We start from the raw sequence: 21,957 nt of genomic DNA, 5'->3' as shown, positions 1-21,957 counted from the left end.
CATTGGAACGCATCAATATCTTTTAATATTTGCAACTTTATTCCTATCCCAAAAACTACTTCTTGGCGTTTTGGTATATTGTTTGCTGTAATTATATTCTACCATCCCACTCATATTCTGGGGAATAAATTCAAATCCCAGGCCATTGTGATTTCCATAGAAAACAAGTAATATTTCTAAATTTGGTTGTTTGTAGACGGTCTATTTTAGGCAGTTTCTGTTGTAAGAGGGAGTATGTGCCTCAGGGTTTGGGTGCCAACAAGAAATACTACCCAGGCCTGGGTATTCATATACAAGGCTGGTCCAGTGAGCTGAACGTTTGCTCCAAGAGAAGATATGTGTAAAAGTATTGGTCCTTGTGTATAGGTCGCTATGTCTTGAGAAAGAGATAGATCAGTCCAAAGTTTAACTTTTTTTGGGATGTGCTCGTGTCCTAGTTGGAAATGTAGAGCATTTGGGGGCTAATTAATGTCTATTCCAAGATGACATCAGGCTGGGATCCCAGTGGCTGCACACATGTCCCTCCCTTGGACATAGAGCTTGTCAGAGGCCAGCAGGGAGCATTAACTCCCCCCCCCCCCCCCTCCAGTTTTTCTCTTTCGTGTGACTGTGGACTAATGATGTGTAAGATGAAAAAAAGGGAAAAAAACTCAGCCATCCAGAGCAGTGTCCTCCTAATCTTCATTTATTTTGCATTTCATTATCCCACAAGTAACTCGCATCCATGTCTAACCCTAGCTGCCCTGTTTTTTTTCCCCCCGAAAGTTATTAGTTCAAATATTAATGCATGCGAGTGATATATCCGGCCTGCGTTGATTGATGCCTTCCCAAAAAGGGGGAGACATGGCGGTATAAATTTTCAGAAGGTGGGGGCCAGTATTGCCCTGGCAGCAGGGTTTTTCAGATACATAATTCACACGCCCTGCAGGCATTGCTTTCAAGGCATCGGAGCCGCAGGGCGAAAAAAATAAGCAAGGCTCTTAAAAGTGAATGATTTTTGCTAATGCACAATTAATGCCATGGAAAAGCACAAAAGAGCAAGACTGGGTGATGGAAACTTCTGATTAAGTTGGCACACTGGCGTTGACGAGTGTATCTCTTTTTTTCTTTTAATTTTAACTGTCTCAGTGCTGGTGCAGTACGTCCTGCTCTACTGTTCCCCAAGCACTCAGTAGTGTACTAGGTTATTCCATTGATGTTAAGCTTGAGGGAGATCGGAAAGTAAAGACTTTTGTAGAACTCAACTTTGGTTCATTGTTTCATGTGCATTTGTAGCATGACTCATTTACAAATCAATATCAAGCACATCACATCTAGTATGGACAACCAAATACCTGTACCAAAGTTTGGACATTCTCTGTCAAGAGCAAAAGAGAAAGATCTGAAAAGGTCCTAAGAAGTCTAAGAATTTTGGCGGCGAAGAAATTTCCACATGAAATATTTGGACCTTTGACAATCCAGCTGTTGCTTTCTTTCCCACCGTCCTCAAACATCTTCCATAATGCTTAGACGGCCGTTGCGTAACTTTGCTGACCGTCTAAGCGTCGAATCTGTCACAGTCCTACAATACCTTGAGTATAGAAAAGGTTGTCTTACATGATGTAGACTTAGTCTATCGCAAATCACATGTCAGGGTCTAATGGAAACCATGGGTGATGGACGCCCTGTAATCTTCCAACCTTTGTTATGGTACAAGGAATTCCCAGGTATACTAGGCTGTAATTTAGTGTCACATTACTATAGAACAAGGCAGGAGAACATCTCGCTAAGTTACAGAAGACCGATGGATTTTTCAGTAGACTACTCCAAAGGTTAAAGATGACACAGAGATGTTCACCAATGGATGGAAGCTGCAAGCGGCCACGTGTCGAGGTTCTGATGGAGTCTAGTGATCTGTCTATAGTCTTATACCATCCATATTTTAGAAGCCGTTTGTCTGATGTTATCCATATATCTCTCTTTTTGTTATCCAGGGGATGTTTTAGATAACAGTGTTGCATCTCCCGGCACAGGGGACGATGATGACCCAGACAAGGACAAAAAGAGACAAAAGAAAAGAGGCATATTCCCCAAAGTAGCAACGAATATTATGAGGGCGTGGCTTTTCCAACATCTCACGGTAAGTCTTCACTATCTCCGGTAGTGTTTTCTATATCTATTCTGGAAAGTAAAGTGTTAAAAAAAAGCCTATAAAAATCCATACAGCAGCCCTGCTTTGAGAATGTACTGTTGATTGCCGTAATGATGGATTAATTTTTTATGAAGAGTCCATTTCCAGGGTGCACAAGGAAAGTCGTGAACCTAGGACATGTGTATGGTTACATAGCTGGTGCTTGCTGGAAGATTACAGGAAAGACTTGGTGCATGCCTCTTTAAATTACTAAGCATAAAGATGTATCAAATGTTTAACCATTTGTGCTTCCTGTTAATATATGCATATGGTTAGTTGTCGTGAGTCGTGTTAGTTTATGTCACTAGCTATCAACTATCTAGAACAGGGGTCGGCAACTTTCGGCACTCCAGCTATTGTAAAACTACAACTCCCAGCATGCATACTTACTCTGCTGTTCTTGGAAATCCCATGGAAGCAATGGAGCATGTTGGGAGTTGTAGTTTCATAGCAGCTGGAGAGCCGAAGGTTGCTGACCCCTGACCTAGAATATTTTGTGATGAGTATAATATAATATATCTATCTGCAGGTTGGCTAAACACTTGGCTACTAGTTCAACTGAGCCTCAGATATGTTAGTAGGCTAGGGATGCTTTGGATATGTCTACGCTTCAATGCTGATTTATCTAATGGAAAAACCGCTAAAGATCTGATGACACAATATCCTCCAGAACATGGTTTTAGAATAATCATATGTATATGTAAATGTATCTTATTGAGAGAAATCTATTTGGATAGGAACTGGAGATTTGGAACTGATGGGATTACGTGAAGGTCAAAAATGTCTTACTGTTCAACTTAGGTAGACTTTATTCGTAATTGTGAAGGTTGGCGAGATTAGATGCAGTATGGATTATACTTAAGTGAAAACTTGAGAATAGATCAAAGAGAATGAGTATAAGAGGCACAATGACAACTTAAAGGGAAGCAGTCACTTTGACATTGGAATGTACCATGTTGCAGAGCAGGAGGAGCTGAGCAGATTGGTGTATATATTTTTGAGATAATAATTTATTCATTTAATCCTTTGCTTTTTCTGGTTTTAGAAGACAAGTGGGCGGTCCTTCTCAGTGATGGCTGTCGCTATACATGCACTCATTAGGACCGCCCACTGGACTTCTTAGCCCAAATACACAAGTGTTTATATGAATGAATGGCAAGTTACACTGATTTTTTCCCATAAAACCATATATCCATCTGCTCTATAACATGCTGCAGATTTGAACATGTCAGGTTCCGTTTATGTTATGTGAATTTTTTGTCATAAAAAGGGGCTGCTCACAATAAAGCTCCTCTCCAGGGGTTCCCTTGCCCTCACCTGGGATGTACTGTAACCCAGACGAATACTTTATATAACTTTGTATACCGACCTAGTGGGACGTAGACATAACTCTGCAGTCTACTTTTGGTGACATCTCCATGTCAGTGCCCCGAGAGAAGGTGACCGGTGCACAAGTACAACCTGTTTTTGGCACAGAGATGCTTCCTTTTCAAAGGTCGCTGACCTCTGCCCACTTAGCTAAGCGGAAATTCCTCTGAACATTGAACTGCTGGACTTCTTACTTAAGGAAAGGCAAAATAATGAGTCCTAGGCAAATACTAACTAATTGAAAGGGCTGTAAACCCATTACATATTGGTCAGAGATAATCAAGGGTATTTAATGACTTCTATCTATTCAGGAGCAGTGAAGCTTCAGCAGCCAGCCCTGAACCCTGCCATGTGCTTATTATCCTCATCATTAGTAGAATTACTTCACAGCTGTTCTTTGCTACATCACTTCAGCTGGGGGCCTTACCAACCATACAATGCATTAACCCTTCGCGCGCCACAAAGAACGTCCCCGCCCTCTCCTTCGCCCCCTTAGTAACGCGATACATTGAGCTGAAAAGTTCAGGTGACTTCGTAATAAGTATTATTCAATACGCTACTTTTTTTTTGTTCCATTTAATGACTTTAAGGATTGTTCATCGGTCTCATTGCACATTGTGTTACTTTCACCGTTACAGGTGCGGGTCGGTTTGGTAGGCAAATACGCGAGATTGATAGAGCTGACATGACAAAAATGAATGCAAAAAATGATGAAATGTCAAGCTTAGAGCAAGAATTTTTTGCTAGGTTTTCTGTGAGTGTCCACTGTGCGCTTGTCCAAAAAGTAAAATGGAAATAGAGAGCAGTTTTTGTGAGAGGTAATGTAAGGTGACAGCGCTGCAAAGACCTTTCTTAATAGGGAACTGTTCTATTCCCAATCAATCAGCGGAATAGAGTCAGATGGAGGGATTAAGAGGATCACTATCTAATATAGCAATGCAATATCGCTAAATAAGAATGGATACATCAATGATTTATACCGGACAGGAAGCTGCTTACACAGACTCGTATACGCTTAATTATGGAGGACGCATTCCCATAGACGTTATCACATACAGCAGTGGCGGCTTTGCTTCTATATCTATACCACTAACATATTGTGAACAGACATGGAAATGTTTTTGTTCAATTAGATGAAGATTCTGTGAAAATGTGCTACAGACATCTGCTACAATGGTTTACTAATATGATTATTGTAGAATAGATCACTTTAAAGTATCGGAAAATGTTGGACGGCTTTAGGCTAGGGCCTCACATGCAGCTGAAAAAAACGCAATGTTTTTCGCCATTGTTGCTGCATTTTTCTCTCACTACTCAATCTATAGGGGAATCGCTGATGATTCTGCAGCCAAAATTAAAATGCTGCGATTTACAAAATTACATTTTCAGACCCAAAATCACTGTTTTTGAAAATACAGCACTTCTCTTTTTGCATTGTGTAGATGATGTGAAATCTCATTCACGTTGCTGGTTCTGTAAAACATAGCATTATTTCCACTGCGATTCCAAAGGCTGAGTTTCTACAATGCGGGGCTTTAGCATTATTGGAGAATGGAGAATAGTTTTTGTTTTATGTATGAGTTTATGCATGTGTGAGTGTGTAAATCCACTATGCGCCGCTATATATGTTTCTTTAAAGGAGTTTTCAGGGACTTATTAATTCTAGATCTATCCTTAAGAGTATAACCCCTGCCATGTGACATCATGTTTTTCAGTCACATGCCCTGATCAAAGCTCAGTCCCATTCAAGTGAATGGGAAGAGCTGTGACAACCACAATGTACGGTGTTGGGTTTGGTACGTACTGAAGGGGCTGTAGCACCCTCCTGAAAGCAGCTGATCAGCAGAGGGTCTGGTGTTGTACCCCTGCTAATCTTTAATTGATTATTTATCTTAAGGATAGGTTATCTATTAATTAGCCTGGAAAACCCCTTTAAATTTGTTACAAATCAGTCTTATCAAGGGGAGACCTGTTTTAATATAATTACAATGATGTTATAGTATAGCAGTCTGTACTTTATAAACATTCCTACTTTACATTCCAAATCCATGGAAATCCATGCTCTTCCTGATGACCATGTGACCGATGTGTAAATATATATATATATATATATATATATATATATATATATACAGCAACCAATCTCAGGAGGCAGAACTGCTTGTGGAGACAGGGAATGACAGTCTGAACCAATGAGGAGACAGGGGGCGTGTCTCAGACTACCTGAGCCTTTCTATTGGCACTGTAGCTAGACTGTAGTCCCAAATCACAGCAGTAAGGAATGATCTATTCTACAGGCTTCCTTCCATATCTTCTTGAGGTCATGACTAGGCAATCCCTTTGTTACACAGAATAGTATTGGCTTTGTTCACCTATATGTATACCATACATATTCTGTAATGCTTGATGAGAGACTTGGCTAACTACATCAGAGTTCTACTTGCCTAGAGCGGAGATTAATGTATTATTAAACATGACTCATTGACTTGGCCTTGCAGAACCCTTGACTATGGGTGTGCTCAGTTTTGTAAATTGTCATCATTTAATAGTTATAGAATTGCCTTTTATGGGTAATTTTATGCTTTTATACAAGTTTATGTTTTATACAGTTTTGTAATTGTAGACTTTTAGATCATTCTATGGATTTGTAGAATTATTCTGTGTACTCTTTTCCACATTTCGGGTTGCATAGGTTAATATGGTGTATCAGAGGACTCGGCTCTCATAAGTAAGTTAGACGTTGTCCTCACGAGACTTGATAAATCCTCTAGCCTGTACCACATCGGTCCCATTCCCAAGCTGTTCCCATGCAGCAGGATTAAACTCTAGAGCAGGAAAGGCAAGGTATTCCACACACACAATGCGCTGACCTGCACTCCAAAAACGCACTGTGCCCATGGAAAGGGAGGGGGGCGTACTCTCTTCTCTAATTCCAATCATCCCTCCATTCACTCAATTGGCCTCTCAAGCTTCCCCACTTTTTCCCTGTCAAGTGCTCTTCTATTTTCCCCACAGAAAACATATTTAATCATGGACAGAAGCAGGAAATCTTCAGTCACAAAGACACCACTTACTTAGGATTTAAGCTAAATGTTCCCTCATCAGGCAGGGCATTGTACGTGGCTTTCTCAAGTGAGCTGTTTATATCAGCTTCATTCCCTTTTGGTGGGATCCTAGCATCTTCTGTGTGCCCCGCTTAACTGCTCATTACGTGAAAGGTGAAATGTGCAGCAGTGAAGGAATGTCATGTCGCTCAAGCCTTCATGGCTGCATTACGATACAGGGCTTAGGAATTTCACCACCTTCATATATACAATTTCCATACCCTAAATAAACTACCCGTTATCAGCAGGCTCCACTTGATGCTCGCATGTCTTCCCTAGCCAAAAGTCAACAGTAAGACGAATGCTTCAATCAATGTCGTTTTCAATCTCTAGCCTCAATCTTGCATCCTTTATATATAGACTAGAAGTAAGTTGATGGTGGAACAAGTGGTTGTCTTCTAGTAAACCTCTTCAAGTCCATATTGGCTGTAGTTCAGACTCTGAGCTAAGGACAAATGATCTTTTTAGGAATGTCATGGAAAGATCATTTATGGACTATTGAACGTTCTAGATGATGACGTCGCTGGCTAAAACCAATACACGTTGTGAGATATCACCTGACAAATGATAGTTTGGGTTGAGAAGGTTTAGCTTAAAGTGTATGGCCATTTTAACTCTGGCGCTGGTTGCTATTTGCTGTTGAAGTGATCTTTAGGTTTTCAGCAATGATCTACTGACCATTCCTTGAAGAGGTTTAGCCGTGATGACTTATTAAATTTCCCCATTATTCCTGTTCCCACCACCAGTATTGACCAATATTTGTCCATCTTCCTTTTGTAGTTTTGTAGTCTTTTTCTCTGTTAATCCATTGTTCTGTATATGTTCTCACAAGGCCATATGGCTGCTTATTATAGCAGTAAAAGGACTGATGTATGATATTGGTCCCAAAGAAGTTTAGGATTTCCAGTGCAGAGTTCATATTAGGGGCAGTAGTGATCCCCTGAAGGAAGATCCTCAATGAAGATGTGTCACCTTCATATGTCTACAAGGAAACGTTCATGTCTTTGAGAAGATGGATTATGAGTTTCACCAGATGCTCTATATACTGGTCATCTTGGGAATCATTTTGGAGAAGACCATTCCATATTGAGTGGTCATCTTAACTCTTTACTGAATTTCTATGTATAAGGTTATACACACAGGGCGGCATAAGATTCCAACATGCGCAGCCTGAACAATCGCAGTCTGACTCCAACATGGTGGCTCCATCTTGGGTGTGTACGTCTTTCATGTTGTCATATGCCTTACTTCTTCACCTATGAGGATCTTCCAGGTCTATTTCCCAGCCGTAACGTCTTCTTCCCTCCTACTTTTCATAAGTTTATGACTTGGATGTTTAGCGGATATCAAACGCAATTGATTTTTTTTTCAGCGTGAGCAGCGACACAGACACAAACAACTTTTCCCCGGAGAGCTTACACTCTAATGTTCTGTACTAGAGGAGTGATAATTCGTCTGTGTAGAGATGGGTAAAGCCCAACTGAGTGAGATTTAGCAATGAAAGGATCATTGTGAAGGCGAACACTGTGGGTTTGAAGTGTAAAACTCCACAGAAATCTCTGATACGCAAACCTGTGAGATCTGACAGGTTTCCTCTAGCTATCTCTGGGACTTCCTACTTCAAAGACCAGCATGCAGCGCAGTGCTCCTCCTTATCCCCTGTTCACATGTTTTAGGCACTTGCAGCTAATTATAGCATCCATCCCTCTGCTCTCCCCTCTCTCCATCTCTCCATCTCTCTCTGTTCCCTTCCTTCACGTCTCTTGCCTCTGCTGGGAGACATGCTCACCATTCCACCATTCCCCATTCTGTGCCATCTGTCATGTTTTTTCCTGATTCTATATTTAAAGGAGCAGTCCCTATTTACAAAGAACCAGTGGCTCTATATCTTCCTTCTTTCACCACATAAATTAAAGGCTTAACCTTTCACTCCGAAAGAGCTGACTACACAATCCAATGTAATGAATGGTGCACTGGTGTAGAATAGAAATGGGTCAATGACTTCTTCCTGGTGCATTTTTTTTTCCCATTCAGCCTTAACTCACAAAATCCACCATATATAGATGCTGCATAGGTGAGCAGGATATTTGGACTGTGTTGATTCAGCGGAGGAGTCTTCACATAGACATGTATAGCACATGGGAGTCTATTGGCCCAGGAAAGCAAGTCTGGTGCTTTAACTGAACGGCAGCCAATAATTACTTGTGAATATATTTAACATAGCCGTGCAGGCTGCAACACAATATGCTCAGTAGGATCCAGCTGGACGGCCGAAAATATACCGGCCCCTGTAATCATGGCCACCATCATTATTGTAATTTATCTAAACGCTTGCAAAGAGTATGTCACCGATGTGCATAGTAGCACAGTACAAAAAGTATATCATGTTAAAAATTAACTAAAAATATCATCATATGGATCATATAAACCCTCCTATGCTCTGGAGAGGTGCTAGACTAAAGGAAACCTGTCATGTTGAACAAGTAGTATCATGCCAGCATCATGTTATAGAGCAGGAGGAGCAGAACAGATTGATATATAGGGTTGTGGGAAAAGATTCAGTACAACTTGTATTTTATTCATTTAAATCTCATATTATTCTGGGTTTAGGAGTCCAGCGGGCGGTCCTAATCAGTGACTCCGCCCACTAGACTGTGCAGGGATTTAAATCAATAATTATAAGTCACACTGAATCTTTTACACTAAACTATATATCAATCTGCTCTATAAGATGCCACCATAGGAGCCCATGTTCATGGTGACAGGTTCCCTTTAAGTAGCAGGCGTACAAAAAAACAGAAAACCTTTACCAGTTATTCATTGTGCTACTGTTTAGAATGGGGGGGTGGAGGATATAAGATTACAGAGACTTCTAGTCTAGATCACTGCTGGGATTATGATAATATGTCTCAGTCATATTTGCAGGTTTTCGAAAAGTGAGAAGCCGAGCTTCCTCCACGGTTACGATGAATTACTCTGCACATTCCGCCAGTGATTGGCAGGCCTGCTCAGTCACTGCGGAGCAATCACTGGCACGTATAAAGCTTTATTATCATTTTATGATATAATGACATACCCCAATCCATTCCTTTTCCATTAGATATTTTTATTTTATTTACATGTTTTTGCTTTTTTTTTTTTCTTGCCTGAAACTCCCAAATCTGCCAGCAGTAATCTCGGCTGTCTTGCTTAAATCATGTGATCGGCTGCCTCTTCAGAAAGAAACCCAGGTTTTCATTCATCTTATTTTCTAACATTCTGGTGCCAGGATAAGGCGGCATTTGTGTATTTAGCTGCTCACTACTCAGAGCGTTCAGAGGGAAGGAGTCGCTGCCTGATCCAAAACAGCTTTGGATTAAAGGGTAGGATGATGAAGCGAAAAAAGGTTCAGGTCTCTGAAGGCAACCAGCAGTGTAAACATTGGGCCTCAATGCAAAATATGTAGTAGGGGCCCTAAGTACTATGGTGTCTTCTAATGGGGCAAAGGGGTCTTTCAGACACCAGGACCTAAATGCTACCTCTGCACCCCCTATGGCTATGCCACAAGCTATGTGCATAGACATATGGATGGATGGATGGATGGATAGATAGATAGATATGGATAGAGATAGATAGATAGATAGATAGATAGATAGATAGATAGATAGATAGATAGATAGATAGATAAAATATCTGTGTGTGTATATGTATATATTTGGTGTGAATTGTACAATTTACCTTCAAGGTATGTCCACATGTACATCACAATGCTATGAATTTTCTGTGTGGCTTTGCACCCAGAAAATCTGTAAAAAATACAGACTGTGAATGAGATTTTAACAAATTGCACCCATATGCTGTTAAAATATTTCCCTATGTAAATAGATTTTAACTCTATCCTGCACATAGTCAAATCTCTAGCAAATCTGCAACAAAATCCCTAATCTAAAATATGAATTTTGCTGTCAAATTTGGGTAAAATTCACAAATGATTTTTCTGCACGTGCCCTTGAGTCTCATAGGCACACAAACGTTTATAATGTCGGCTTTCCATCAGGGTATCACATATATTTTACCATCCATTTCTAGCCATATTTAATGTCCATTTGTCATCTGTTGTTATCTGTCCGTTAAAAAAAAACCAAACAGATGAACTTCATTGTTATATTTTTACTTTTAGTCAACCCACTGATCCGTTTTTAACGTCTGTGAAACTGACACATTAGCCAGAAGATGGACATTAAAAACAGACCCATAGACCCATACTGGGGGCTACAAGGCCAGAAAAACAGACTAAACAAGACATGTCCTGCTTTGAATGCACGTTATCCTCATGCCTTTAAAAAAACAAAACTGATGTGTATGTACCCATTGCCTAACATTGTTCTAAATAAATAAATATATATATATGTGTGTATATATATATATATATATATATATATATATATATATATGTAATGGATGTTAAAAATAGCCCATCATGTGTTCATTTTTCACTCTGGAATGTGTATGGGGCCTTAGGGTCTGTTCACACACAGCAGATTTTTTTGCAGAAATTTATGACACTGAAAATATTTTCCATTCATCTGATAGGGTTGTTTTGGAGGCCAGTACATAGATTTGTAAAAGCTTCATTAAGATGAATGGAACTGATTTTTAGAAGTTTCACCGCTGCATATGAACGCAACCTAAGGGCCCATCCACTCATAATGATAAAAATCCTCTGCGGATTTTGACCACATTCCACAGCACTAGAAATAGCAATATGAAAATATACTGTATTAGAGCCGGTTCACATCTGCCTTTTGTATTCCATTTGGAGAGTCCGCTTGGGAACCCCCCCGAACGGAAACCTATACGAATAAAAAAGCGGTAAGCTAAGAAACCACACGGACCCCATAGACTATAATGGGATCCGTGTGGTCACCACTTGGTTTCTGCATGAGACATGCAGAGAGAAAAAAAAACTTCTCTCTCTGCATAGTTTGTGCGGAAACCACACGGACCCCATTATAGTCCATGGAGTGCGTGTGGTTTCTTAGATTAACCACTTTTTTACGTGTATAGGTTTCCTTTCGGGGGGTCCCCAAGCGAACTCTCTAAATGGAATACCAAAGGCAGATGTGAACCGGGCCTTACATGTAGAAATTCGATTGGCTTGCATACTTTTTTCTTATAAAACAGTAAAATAAGAAAAAACCCTCGATAACAATTGTGATATATACATCTTCCTGGACATAACTATGGCAGCCAGATTAGATTATGTAAAATTATTTAGCGTACATTGCTAGATACATTGCAGAACTGGAAAATAATACACAATTATGACATGACTTGTAGGGCTAAGTGAGTTTTAAAAAAGTTTAGGCCACATATATATATATATATATATATATATATATATATATATCAATGTCGCCACCAGAAGATACAAGATAATCCTTGAGGTCAAAAAGAAAAAAAAGACGCAATTGCGACAGGCTGACAAATATCCGTACACTTTGTCCCCAATAAAATGACAGGTTAAGAACCAAAAACTCCCCTGTTGGTAAGTGACCTTTTTGTCAAGGGCATAGGATGGTGCAGAGAAACACAAAACAAAATGAAGGCCTTTGCTTGTGTTTTGGCTGGTGGCAGACGCTGCTGTAATTAATCATCCCTGTCCAAGCTCCTCTGTAACCTGAACCTTCCTCCCCTGTGTGTCTGGATGGCAGCAGTCTTCAAAGGACAACTAACAGGCCTGCTCACTCAGTCACAGGTAGGACTGCCAGAGACTGCCGCTTGTCCTACATTAACTCTACCAGCACCAAAATACAATCCCGGAAAGTTTTTTTATATATGAAATTTTTTTTAGTTCAAGATGTAATTAAAACCAGAAATCCTTTAAGAGACTGAAGTCAATGAACGCTCCTTAAAGGAAAAGGTTACGGCTAGACTTCCTGCTAAGGAACTGGTGCTTGCAGTATTGGAGGAGTTAACGTTCGGACCCCTGCTTCTTAAGACATTCCCCAGTAGTACAAATGTGGAGGAAGACGTATAACCCTCTAACTGCATGGGAGCTCTCCAAAGAAAAACTCTGCTCAAGAGCAAAATGCATTTACTTTGTATCATTGCCCCCATACATACTTGTACTATGATATTAAATAACCGGTTAAACGACTTTAAAGCAAAACCCATGAAAACAAAGGATTTTTAGTTTTTCTAACCTTTTGCCTTTTGAGGCTATATTTGTCACAAGCTGTAGAATTCGCCTTTAGCTTTTTTGCTTTCTCTAGAATGTTTACATAAGTGTGATCAATGGAGAAGGCTTGTCATACCAATATCAACAGCGTAGGAGTAAGGTTCCTTGGGCCCACCACCTCCAATATCTCCTAGGGAATACACATTCCCATCCCATTAAGGTGTCTTCTGCTATACCGTTATTGTGTTAGAGACTAGCCCCATTGGAGGACCCTCTGGTACTCTGGTTGGCCAGTCCGACCGTGAAGATCAGTATCAACCTGGTGTCTGTTTTCCCACGTCCTTGAGATGATCCTTGGACAATTTCCTCTTCCAATAGAATTGGTTCTCATTGAAGAGATCAAGTAGGTATTCATGTGCTGCCTATGCACGGCCCGTGCTTCTTCGGCCCCATTCATTGGACTCGGTGAGCACTGTCTGCAAAACGGGCAGGAATAGGATCTGTCCTGAATTTTGCTCATGGCCCCATGCACTGCACCATGAAAATACACGGTTATGTGTATGGGGACATAGATATCAATGGGTCATTGACTGCGCACACGATCATGTGTATGAGGCCTAGGACTCTTTTTAAGCTTTTTAATAACTTTTTAAGGCTGAGGCCCCAAGCTGTGGAAACGCAGCTATTTTTGTTGCGGTTTTTTGATCCAAAGCCAAGAATGGCTACAAAAGGAATGGCAAATATATAAGAAGCTCTTATACTTCTCCATTCTGTTCAATCCACTCCTGGCTTTGGCACAAAAAAATGCAACAAAATCTGCAACAAAAAAAAGCTACGTCTGTCTAATATCAGGGTTAGTAAATGTATCCTATTACATCTGTATGTAGATCTTATTAGATAGCCATGTATGAGGTTTAGAAATCCAAATTATTTATTCAACTAGAGTGTACAGAGAACGAAACACCATAGAAGTCGGTAAATGTGGTTTCTCAATGACAGATTCTCCATGTTTGCCTCCAGCTTGACATCCCATATATAGTTACACTATAAATCACTGTAGGTACATTACATCTCTTTATATATTGGATACGTATGAGACAGGCTGTCTTTAGTGACGCCTTACATTCACATTGGATGGGATACAAGTCTTGCTCTTGTGCGGAGCTCTCGCGAGTTCTGTCACATTGAAGGCTGTTTATATTGATGGGAAATCTTCACTGTTAACCACAGTTTCTTAAACAAATGCCTCTCACGGCACTTAAACGCCACTGTTTGTTCACTGTGGTTTGGAAGCTGTCGGTTCACACTTGTGGATTCAGATAAAGACAGAATAAGCTGCACTTCACCTCATAAAACAGGCATTTCACCACCACACCTGAAGGATTAGTTTTCTTTTAGGGTAACGCAGCTTTGACTTCAATGACAGGCAGAATGTGTTCAGGGGTTGCTTGCAGGGTTAAGCGGCAAGCAATGGGAAGAGAGGATTGGGAGACCAAGCACCCTCCACAATGTCATGAATGATAGAATTGGATACAGTGCAGAAATGATTGTACGCGCTCAGCCATGTAATACCGTGTTTATGTTGAGGTGTGTGGAAGAGCCTCCTAGGTGCAGGTGTAAACAGCATACGCAAGAATTTCAAGCAGCTGCCTGGGTTTGGGGCTTTATGGCTTTCTAATTTTAGAGTGTTGATGTGGGGATTCCAGGGCGGCACTAAACGCTGCAGAACCGTGCGCACTGCTTAGACGTAGCTGCATTGATTTATTTAATGGTAATGCGTCTGCTTAGAAAAACGCATAGTGCGCGTGGTATAATGTACCGCCAAACTGTACACTGCCTATAAAATAATGGTGATGATTCACAGAGTAATATAGAATTGTACACGGTTTCATAGTTATGTCCATCAAGTTCAACCAGAGGACTGGAAATTGCAAGATGTGTTATACGCCATTGTTTATTCATAGACCCGTAGTGACTGTAGTGCATTCGGACATGTGAATTAGCACACAGACTAAACTGTGTTAATGTTCAGAGTATGTGCTGCATATTCTATACTCAGGTGTGAACAGTGCCCGTATGGAGTGTCTGCTCAGTTCAGGTGCTCTTGTTTGGCTTCTTATCTTCCATATCCCAAAGTGTTTCAGTCCTGTGGGTGATCGTGTCTGAAATAAAGGGCACAGAGTTGGCATTACTGAGTGGATAAAGGTCAGAAAGTAGGTAAATATTAAGTTTGCTTTAATGATTAAAGGGATTTTCTATGAACATAACTATATTGATATTTGTAGACATCATCTATGTAAGTTTCATTGTCCCCTTCTTGTGCCAAAGACATGTCACATTGTTCTTTCTACATCCCACTCAACACTTTTTATAAAAATGGGTGAAGACAAAGGTGGGCCAGAACGGGGACACCCTGGTTCAGCAAATGTACTATGTTTTGCACCAGAAAACTGAATTACTATACAATGGGGTGGTTTTCAGCTAGCAGGATAATCAGGTAGGAGAAGGTTTGGGGAGATACAGAGCCAGGCCCCCTCCCTTCTCTGATAAATATCTTACATATGTTTACAAAGGAACCAAAATATGAGAACCATCTCAGAAATGTAGCTGCTCAGATTACTGGTGCAGGAGAACAGAACTTGTAGCATCTCGGGGCTGTATGTCGTCCTCTTCAGCAAAGATCAACAGTGTACTTGTAAGATAAACTTCACTATTCTTTACTTCTGGAACAAACACAGTTGTTTGACAAACCAGGTGACTCATGGTATACATAAAGTAAAGGCAAAGTGCGGCCCTGGAACCCTGCCACCCTACAGTGTGACTTAAAGGGAACCTGCCACATTGAAAATGCAGTCTAGTCTGCAGGCAGCATGTTATAGGGCAGGAGGAGCTGAGCAGATCAATATATAGATTTGTGGGAAAAGATTTTGTATAGTTTGAAATTTATACATTTAAACCTAAACTTCTTCTGGGCTTAGGAGTCCAGTGGGCGGTCCTACTCAGAGATAGTTATCAGGCACTGGGTAGGCCCACCCACTGGACTCCAAAGGACAGAATGAACTTATTATATATCAATCTGTTCAGCTCAGTTTGCTCTAAAAATGTGTTCAATATGTAAACAGGTACCATTCCTATAGACAAATATCAAATTAGCCCCCAAAAAGCATCCTCCTTCTGGAAATAAAGCTAATATATCATATTTACCACAATATCCAAATACGTTTTTCTTGGTGGAAAAAGGAGAACTTGCTTTATTGCCACATTGTGGAAGGTAGCTCGCTATAGAACAATGCCTGGTTTTAAGGAGAAAACATATATCTGTGATCTCTCAGTGTGCGGCAGTCATGAGTGACAATAACCCTGAAACCACCATCTGTAGAGGGGTCTCGCTTCCTTTTAGAGCAGATATTCTGATTTTGCTTTAATCCCAGATCATGGCACTAGGCTTCTGGAAAATCAGGCTTTCTATAGGAAGCTAAAGCAAGGAAGACTTATTTACATATTCGTTTCTCAGAATCCTTTGCATGGCATGTATGGTCTGTAAGCAAGCAAAGTGCCCTTTTAGTGAAAAAAGTTCCAAGCAAGCACTAATAAAGTCGCGATCAGTATAAATTTTAACAAAGTAAGGCTTCATTTAGAGCCTGGGTCAGCAGCAATATCAAATTTGATGAAAAAAAAAATAGCACAACATGCAGCGCAAGTCTTCCAATTAAAGTAATGAACACCATAATAGGACCCTGGCAGAACCTGCTAAAAGGGAATACGGTCTGGGGAACAAGGTAAGTGTAGGGGCATAGGACCTAACATATGATATCCATACGCTGAGTATAATGCCCCCTTTGGTGTCCATGCACACAGACTAATGGCCTCTTCGAAGCCTACACGGACTGTTTAATGCCTCCCTCAGTGCCCCCATACAATATACTGTCCAAGGAGCCATCAGCAATATACTTTTTAGAGTCTGATGGGAGCAAAGGATCACAGTGGTGAATAATGAATCCAGTCCACCGCTTGCTCCAGTGTTTCGGTCGTGGCATGCTCCCCTGGGGACTGCAGGGCGTACCCCCTGGGATATATATACTGCAGGTTGAGAAACACTGGTCTATAAGTCTTTGTACATTGCAAGGTGGCCTGCAAGGACAATCTGCTTAAGGAGATCACAGCCATGTTTCATTGTAATATAGTGGCTGGAACATCTCATTAGTTTACTAACAACAAGGCTTCATACTATATTTTATTGTATCACTTGTTAGAAGTTTTTGAGGAATCTTGGCATTTATCAGCCTGCCAAGCACTGGCTGGGGCAAGGTGCGTTTTAATGGCGTTGCTCCATCTTTCTCTGGGCCATTGCAGACGAAACCTCTTGACTATATTGTGCTAAAGTGACTGTCAATGCTCTTTTTATTGGACATGCTTCATATAATGTGATGAGATTATAGGCACCCATTGAGGTTGTTAGGTAAAATTTAACATGCTGCTGATGTGCAATGAAGGAATGTTAATTGTGTAGATGCCAAGAGAAGAGATCATTGAGTTGAGCTATCTTCTGGAATCAGCCTTGGGTAGATATATGTGCGCGGCATTATTCACGTGAGGGATTAGGTGAACTTTTAAAAATGAATACATCACATCAAATCAGCGGTTTCAGATTTATTGCGCTTATCACCAGCAATTTTCCTTCTCGGAGCAAAAAGTTCACTTTCTAAAATGGCAGTGGGTGACTGATTCAAAAAAATAATGTTGCCCCATTTAATGAGACTGTTCTATCCATCAATTGGGTTTGGATCAATGACCAGAAAACTACTTTCTACTCCAAATGATATAATTTAAAGAAACAGTATCACTGGAATGTGTGTAATGTATCTAGACATATTGGTTATTCGATAAGAAATGAGATGGCTGTTAAGTCTTTTTAGCCAATGTCATTGAATTTGGGATTTTTAAATATAGAAAAAAATTAACTCAGGCATCGATATCCCTGCCAAGGGGCAGCAATAAAGATATATGCTCCAACAGTGAACTATGGCTGGAGGTCTGGCATTAAAGCGGATTTTGGGATATAGAGGTGATCCAACCCTTTAGCAGCTTCTCATGTCTGGAACTCTGGAGGACTCAAAAGGTCTATGCATTACATGGACAGCCAACTGATTTCAATAGGTATTATATAATACTTTATATCACCAGAGGTGGCAGTGCAGGAAAACTGGATACTTTCTGCTGGAAAACCAACTGATTGCCCTGTGATCAGCTCCTTGTCTGAGGATCATACTAGTAGAAAGACATTGTACAAAATCTTACCAAAGATATAGCTTGACCATATAACTTCTATATGAGCTAGACTTTCTGACTTCCCTATACCTCCCTACATGCTTGGTTCAGCTGAGCATTTATGTGTTTTCAATGGAGAGAAAGCAATAAGCCACTATCAAATATTCTTCATGCTGGACCCTTCTTCCCTCCAACATCTGCTGTCAGGAGAGCGTCAGGACCCTACTATACTCATTAGATGGTGGGCCAGGTTTGGCCGACATTCATCTATAATGTATGGACACCTTATTGATATGAATGGCCATGCGATGGCTGTTTTTTTAAGGCCATTTTTAGAACACGGTTACTACATGGCTATAACGAACCATCATAAAATAGCAAATGTCAAGTCTTTGAGGGATCCGTAAAAACATCCGCCCCACATAAGCAAAACAGTCATGAAAAAAACGAACGTTGCATTGATTTTCCACAGCTGTTTTTACAATGCTTGTGTGCATGTAGCCTAAGTCTCCACATCAACACATGGTCTCTTGAAAGGCCTAAAGGTTTTCCTATGGGGAGAAAGGTAACAGGGGACAAACTTTTTGAAACAAAAACATTGAAATCACAGTTTTGCTATCACTGTAAGCAAGCACGTGCCTCTGTGGAGCTTACAATAAAGGTTAATGCCTCATTCCGATTGCTGCATTTTACACACCAACACTGAATTTTTGGAATTTGGATAGATGTTCGAATAGACAAAAGACCTTTCATATGGAACCTAGTTAATAAGAGTGGAGCATATCCCCTTCCGATCTTGTGTATTTGGTCAAGGCTATCATAGTGGAAGTTCTTTAATATATTCCTCTATTTTCCAATTCCAAGTCCAAAAAAGGAAGCCATTGAGAAAGTATTTGGATTTTAGTTGGAGGGCTTTATAATGATTCCCGCTCCATCCTACATTTTTTCTACCTATGTGAGACTCAAAAGGAATGTGTCGGAGGATTCAGGTAGAACATAAGGTGGGATTAGATTTAGAGATAAAATAAGACACTCTGCTTTTTGTTTTTTCTTCTTGGTGTATTTGCGGCTTTCCGATCGGCCCATAGATGACGACTAATGGTTGCTTGAGGTGGTGACAGGATAGGTCATGAAAGGAACCTTGTAATATCATATTACTTTGGCTAATGGCCAGAGGGTCAACAGAAGAATCCAACAGACAGGCACAAAAGACAACAGGCAGGTTTATCTCTTGCAGCGTGTCACTCTGCATTGTATAGGCAGGAATTCTTCAAAGCTCAGTGCTTAAGAAAAAAGGTCCCCTTATCCTGCTCTATGGCCCAGCAGATCCCCTCACATTACTAAGTGAAGCTCAAAGAACATGTTTACTCAGGCTCAGATCATCATACAGACAGAAATGGAGCACTCCGAACAAAAATGCTGATAAGAAAACAATGGACGGCAGCCAAACGACAATATGGAATAAAACCATTGCGGAGACAGCCATTTTGTTCACTTAAATGATAAAAAAAAACAATGGCTGCCCTATATTGCAGTATGAATGGTTCCACAGTATGCTCTGAATCTATTTACATAGCGTTGCACTTACATGATCTGCCTGACTGTTCACATGTACTAAAGAAACAAGCTACCAAAATAAGTAACAATAGTCTAGAACCCAATAGGATAAGTGACAGCATAGGTAACCTGGTAGCTGACTCTTGTATTCCGGAGCAGGCCCTTCGTAACGGTAAAGACTCCATATGCGTCAGATCGTTGGCCAAACCCAGCAGGTCATGTGTATGGGCACTCCCTTTATAGGTAATGGCCACCGAAAAGAAAGATCAGGCAGTGATTGGAGGAGATAAGGTGCTGCCAGAAACTGACAGCTATTCCTCCAGACTCACCTATCCATAAGCATGCTTGGTGTATCTGATCCTGCATGTGTTCTGAATTGGAAGAGGGGAATAGGCATCATCTTCCAGATATGTTATCTCTCCTAAGAACAAAAAGAGTAGGCATGATGAAAACCAACGGACCGAGAGTTCTTCCCTTTGAAAGCAGATGGAACACGGAAGCTCGTAACAATCCCACAGACTCTATACAATCAACCATCAAGCGCATGACTGTTTAAGGCGTCCATATTACCCATATCTTAAATATGACCCTAAAGAATCCTGTGTAACTACACAATCCGTAAAAGTGTTTCATACTAAAGACCATCGTAGTCCATGTTGTATCCATACCTCCATATACTGCATACGTACACAGCATGAGCATGTTGCTACATCACCTACTGTACTATCTAAAAGGTCATCAGTGACTTTTCACACCTTCAGTGCAGTAAAACATTGTTAGATTGTGCAAGGCATAATCAATGGCCATAACTAAAAAAAAGATACAAAGCCGCCATGCTATTCTCTCCGTAAAGTGTCCATTCCCTTTAATTGCTAAACTTGAACCCTACAGCCTGTAGGCCTCTAGAAGATCCTCTTTCATCTACCAGTCTACTGGAACATATGTTGCAACACTCATTCTGCTTAGTAGGTTTAGCCTCTAACCATAATCAGATTAACCTTTCTGAGTCTTCAAAAAATCTGTAGTTTAAGCAAATTCTGCACTCCGTCTGATACAATAGGAGATCATTGCCGTCTGGGTCTTCTGCTTCGTTATTTTATTTGGATTTACATATATAATTGTCAAACCGAGCCAGATATACTCGCAGCGTGATTATATTATGCTGGTAAAATGAGCATCTGTGTATACGGTCTAGTTCTAGTCACTAAAAGGCGGTATTATTTATTTTGGGTTGGCTCAAAAGTTATTTTAGTTGCTTGTTAGTTCTGTTCCTCTAGGCTGACATCTGACCTTCTGCTGACACTTAGCAAGCACCCAATAGGAGGAAAGGCGCAGTGAGGTCAAAGGTCAATGAAATTTTTCCATGTCCTGGCCTGATCTAAAATTTGGGAGACTGACTAATGCTGGAAACCATCCACCCTCCTGAAGTAATTAAAAAATACAAAATGTTGGGTGTGTTATCTACCAATAACACCCCAAGCAATGGTTACATTTCTAACCTTTCCAGTGCATGCTGGGACAAGGAGCTGAGAAATGTCCTTGTTTACAGTGCGATGGTATATGGTACGTCTACTATATTGAAAGCAGGAGTGAGTCGTGGATAAAACAGCACATTATTTCACAAACTGCATCTTGTTGCATTTTTTGTGGTCTTTTTGAAGCTAAGATCACACATTTTAGAAAAGCTGTGTTTTTTAATGCAGATTTTTCTGGGTTTTTTTTAAACCAAAACCAGGACTTGACTCAAAAAACTGCTGCAAAATATACAAAAAAAAAACAAAAAAAAAAACAACCACATAGCTATTCTGCAATGTGTGACTTCAGCCTAATGGTTGTTTTTTACATCAGGTGTTATTGCAAAGTCTATAGTGCAATATAATATTATATACAACTTTTGTTGGCCAAATAATACACTGTTAAATGGGAAATTTGCACTTATTTACCCAAATTTACTATCGTGGTTACATCTAGATAGTGGCATAAATGTGGCACATTATTGGGCTAAAATTTTTCAAACTTTCTGTGGGTTTGGCTTTTCATAAAAAAGGAATATTACTCAAATGTGCCAAGATGTTGCAAAATTGTGTTGGAAAATTTTGCCTTAAAATAAAGCCAACTAAAAGGAGGTATAAACTTAGACTAGACAGTGTAAAGATAGGACAGATTTATCATCCAGCATCAGTTACTGTGATAAATCTGGTGCATTTTCAAACTTCCTGTTTAAGTTTAGATTGTCTAACTATTAGTAAATCTGGTCCTATGACTCCCCTTTATGATTGTTTACTAAACACTATGATACAGGCATTTTTTTTCCTAAGGATATCTGCCAT

General features: G+C 40.2%; 1 protein-coding gene across 9 annotated transcripts in view; it reads left to right on the top strand.

Moving 5' to 3' along the window:
* The window catches only part of MEIS2 (Meis homeobox 2), a 124,307-nt gene that overhangs the window by 65,597 nt on the left and 36,753 nt on the right, over positions 1-21,957 (top strand). For 7 of the 9 annotated variants that reach the window (XM_075282932.1, XM_075282933.1, XM_075282928.1 and 4 more), the window contains exon 8: positions 1,974-2,119. In XM_075282932.1, the coding sequence (XP_075139033.1) occupies positions 1,974-2,119 (146 nt within the window). The remainder of the gene's footprint in view (positions 1-1,973; positions 2,120-21,957) is intronic. The other 2 variants (XM_075282929.1, XM_075282931.1) reach the window with 1 other exon arrangement.

The sequence above is a fragment of the Leptodactylus fuscus genome, chromosome 7 (genome assembly GCF_031893055.1).
Source record: "Leptodactylus fuscus isolate aLepFus1 chromosome 7, aLepFus1.hap2, whole genome shotgun sequence".
Taxonomy (NCBI): Eukaryota; Metazoa; Chordata; class Amphibia; order Anura; family Leptodactylidae; genus Leptodactylus; species Leptodactylus fuscus.
This window is presented reverse-complemented; position numbering and strand designations above follow the sequence as displayed.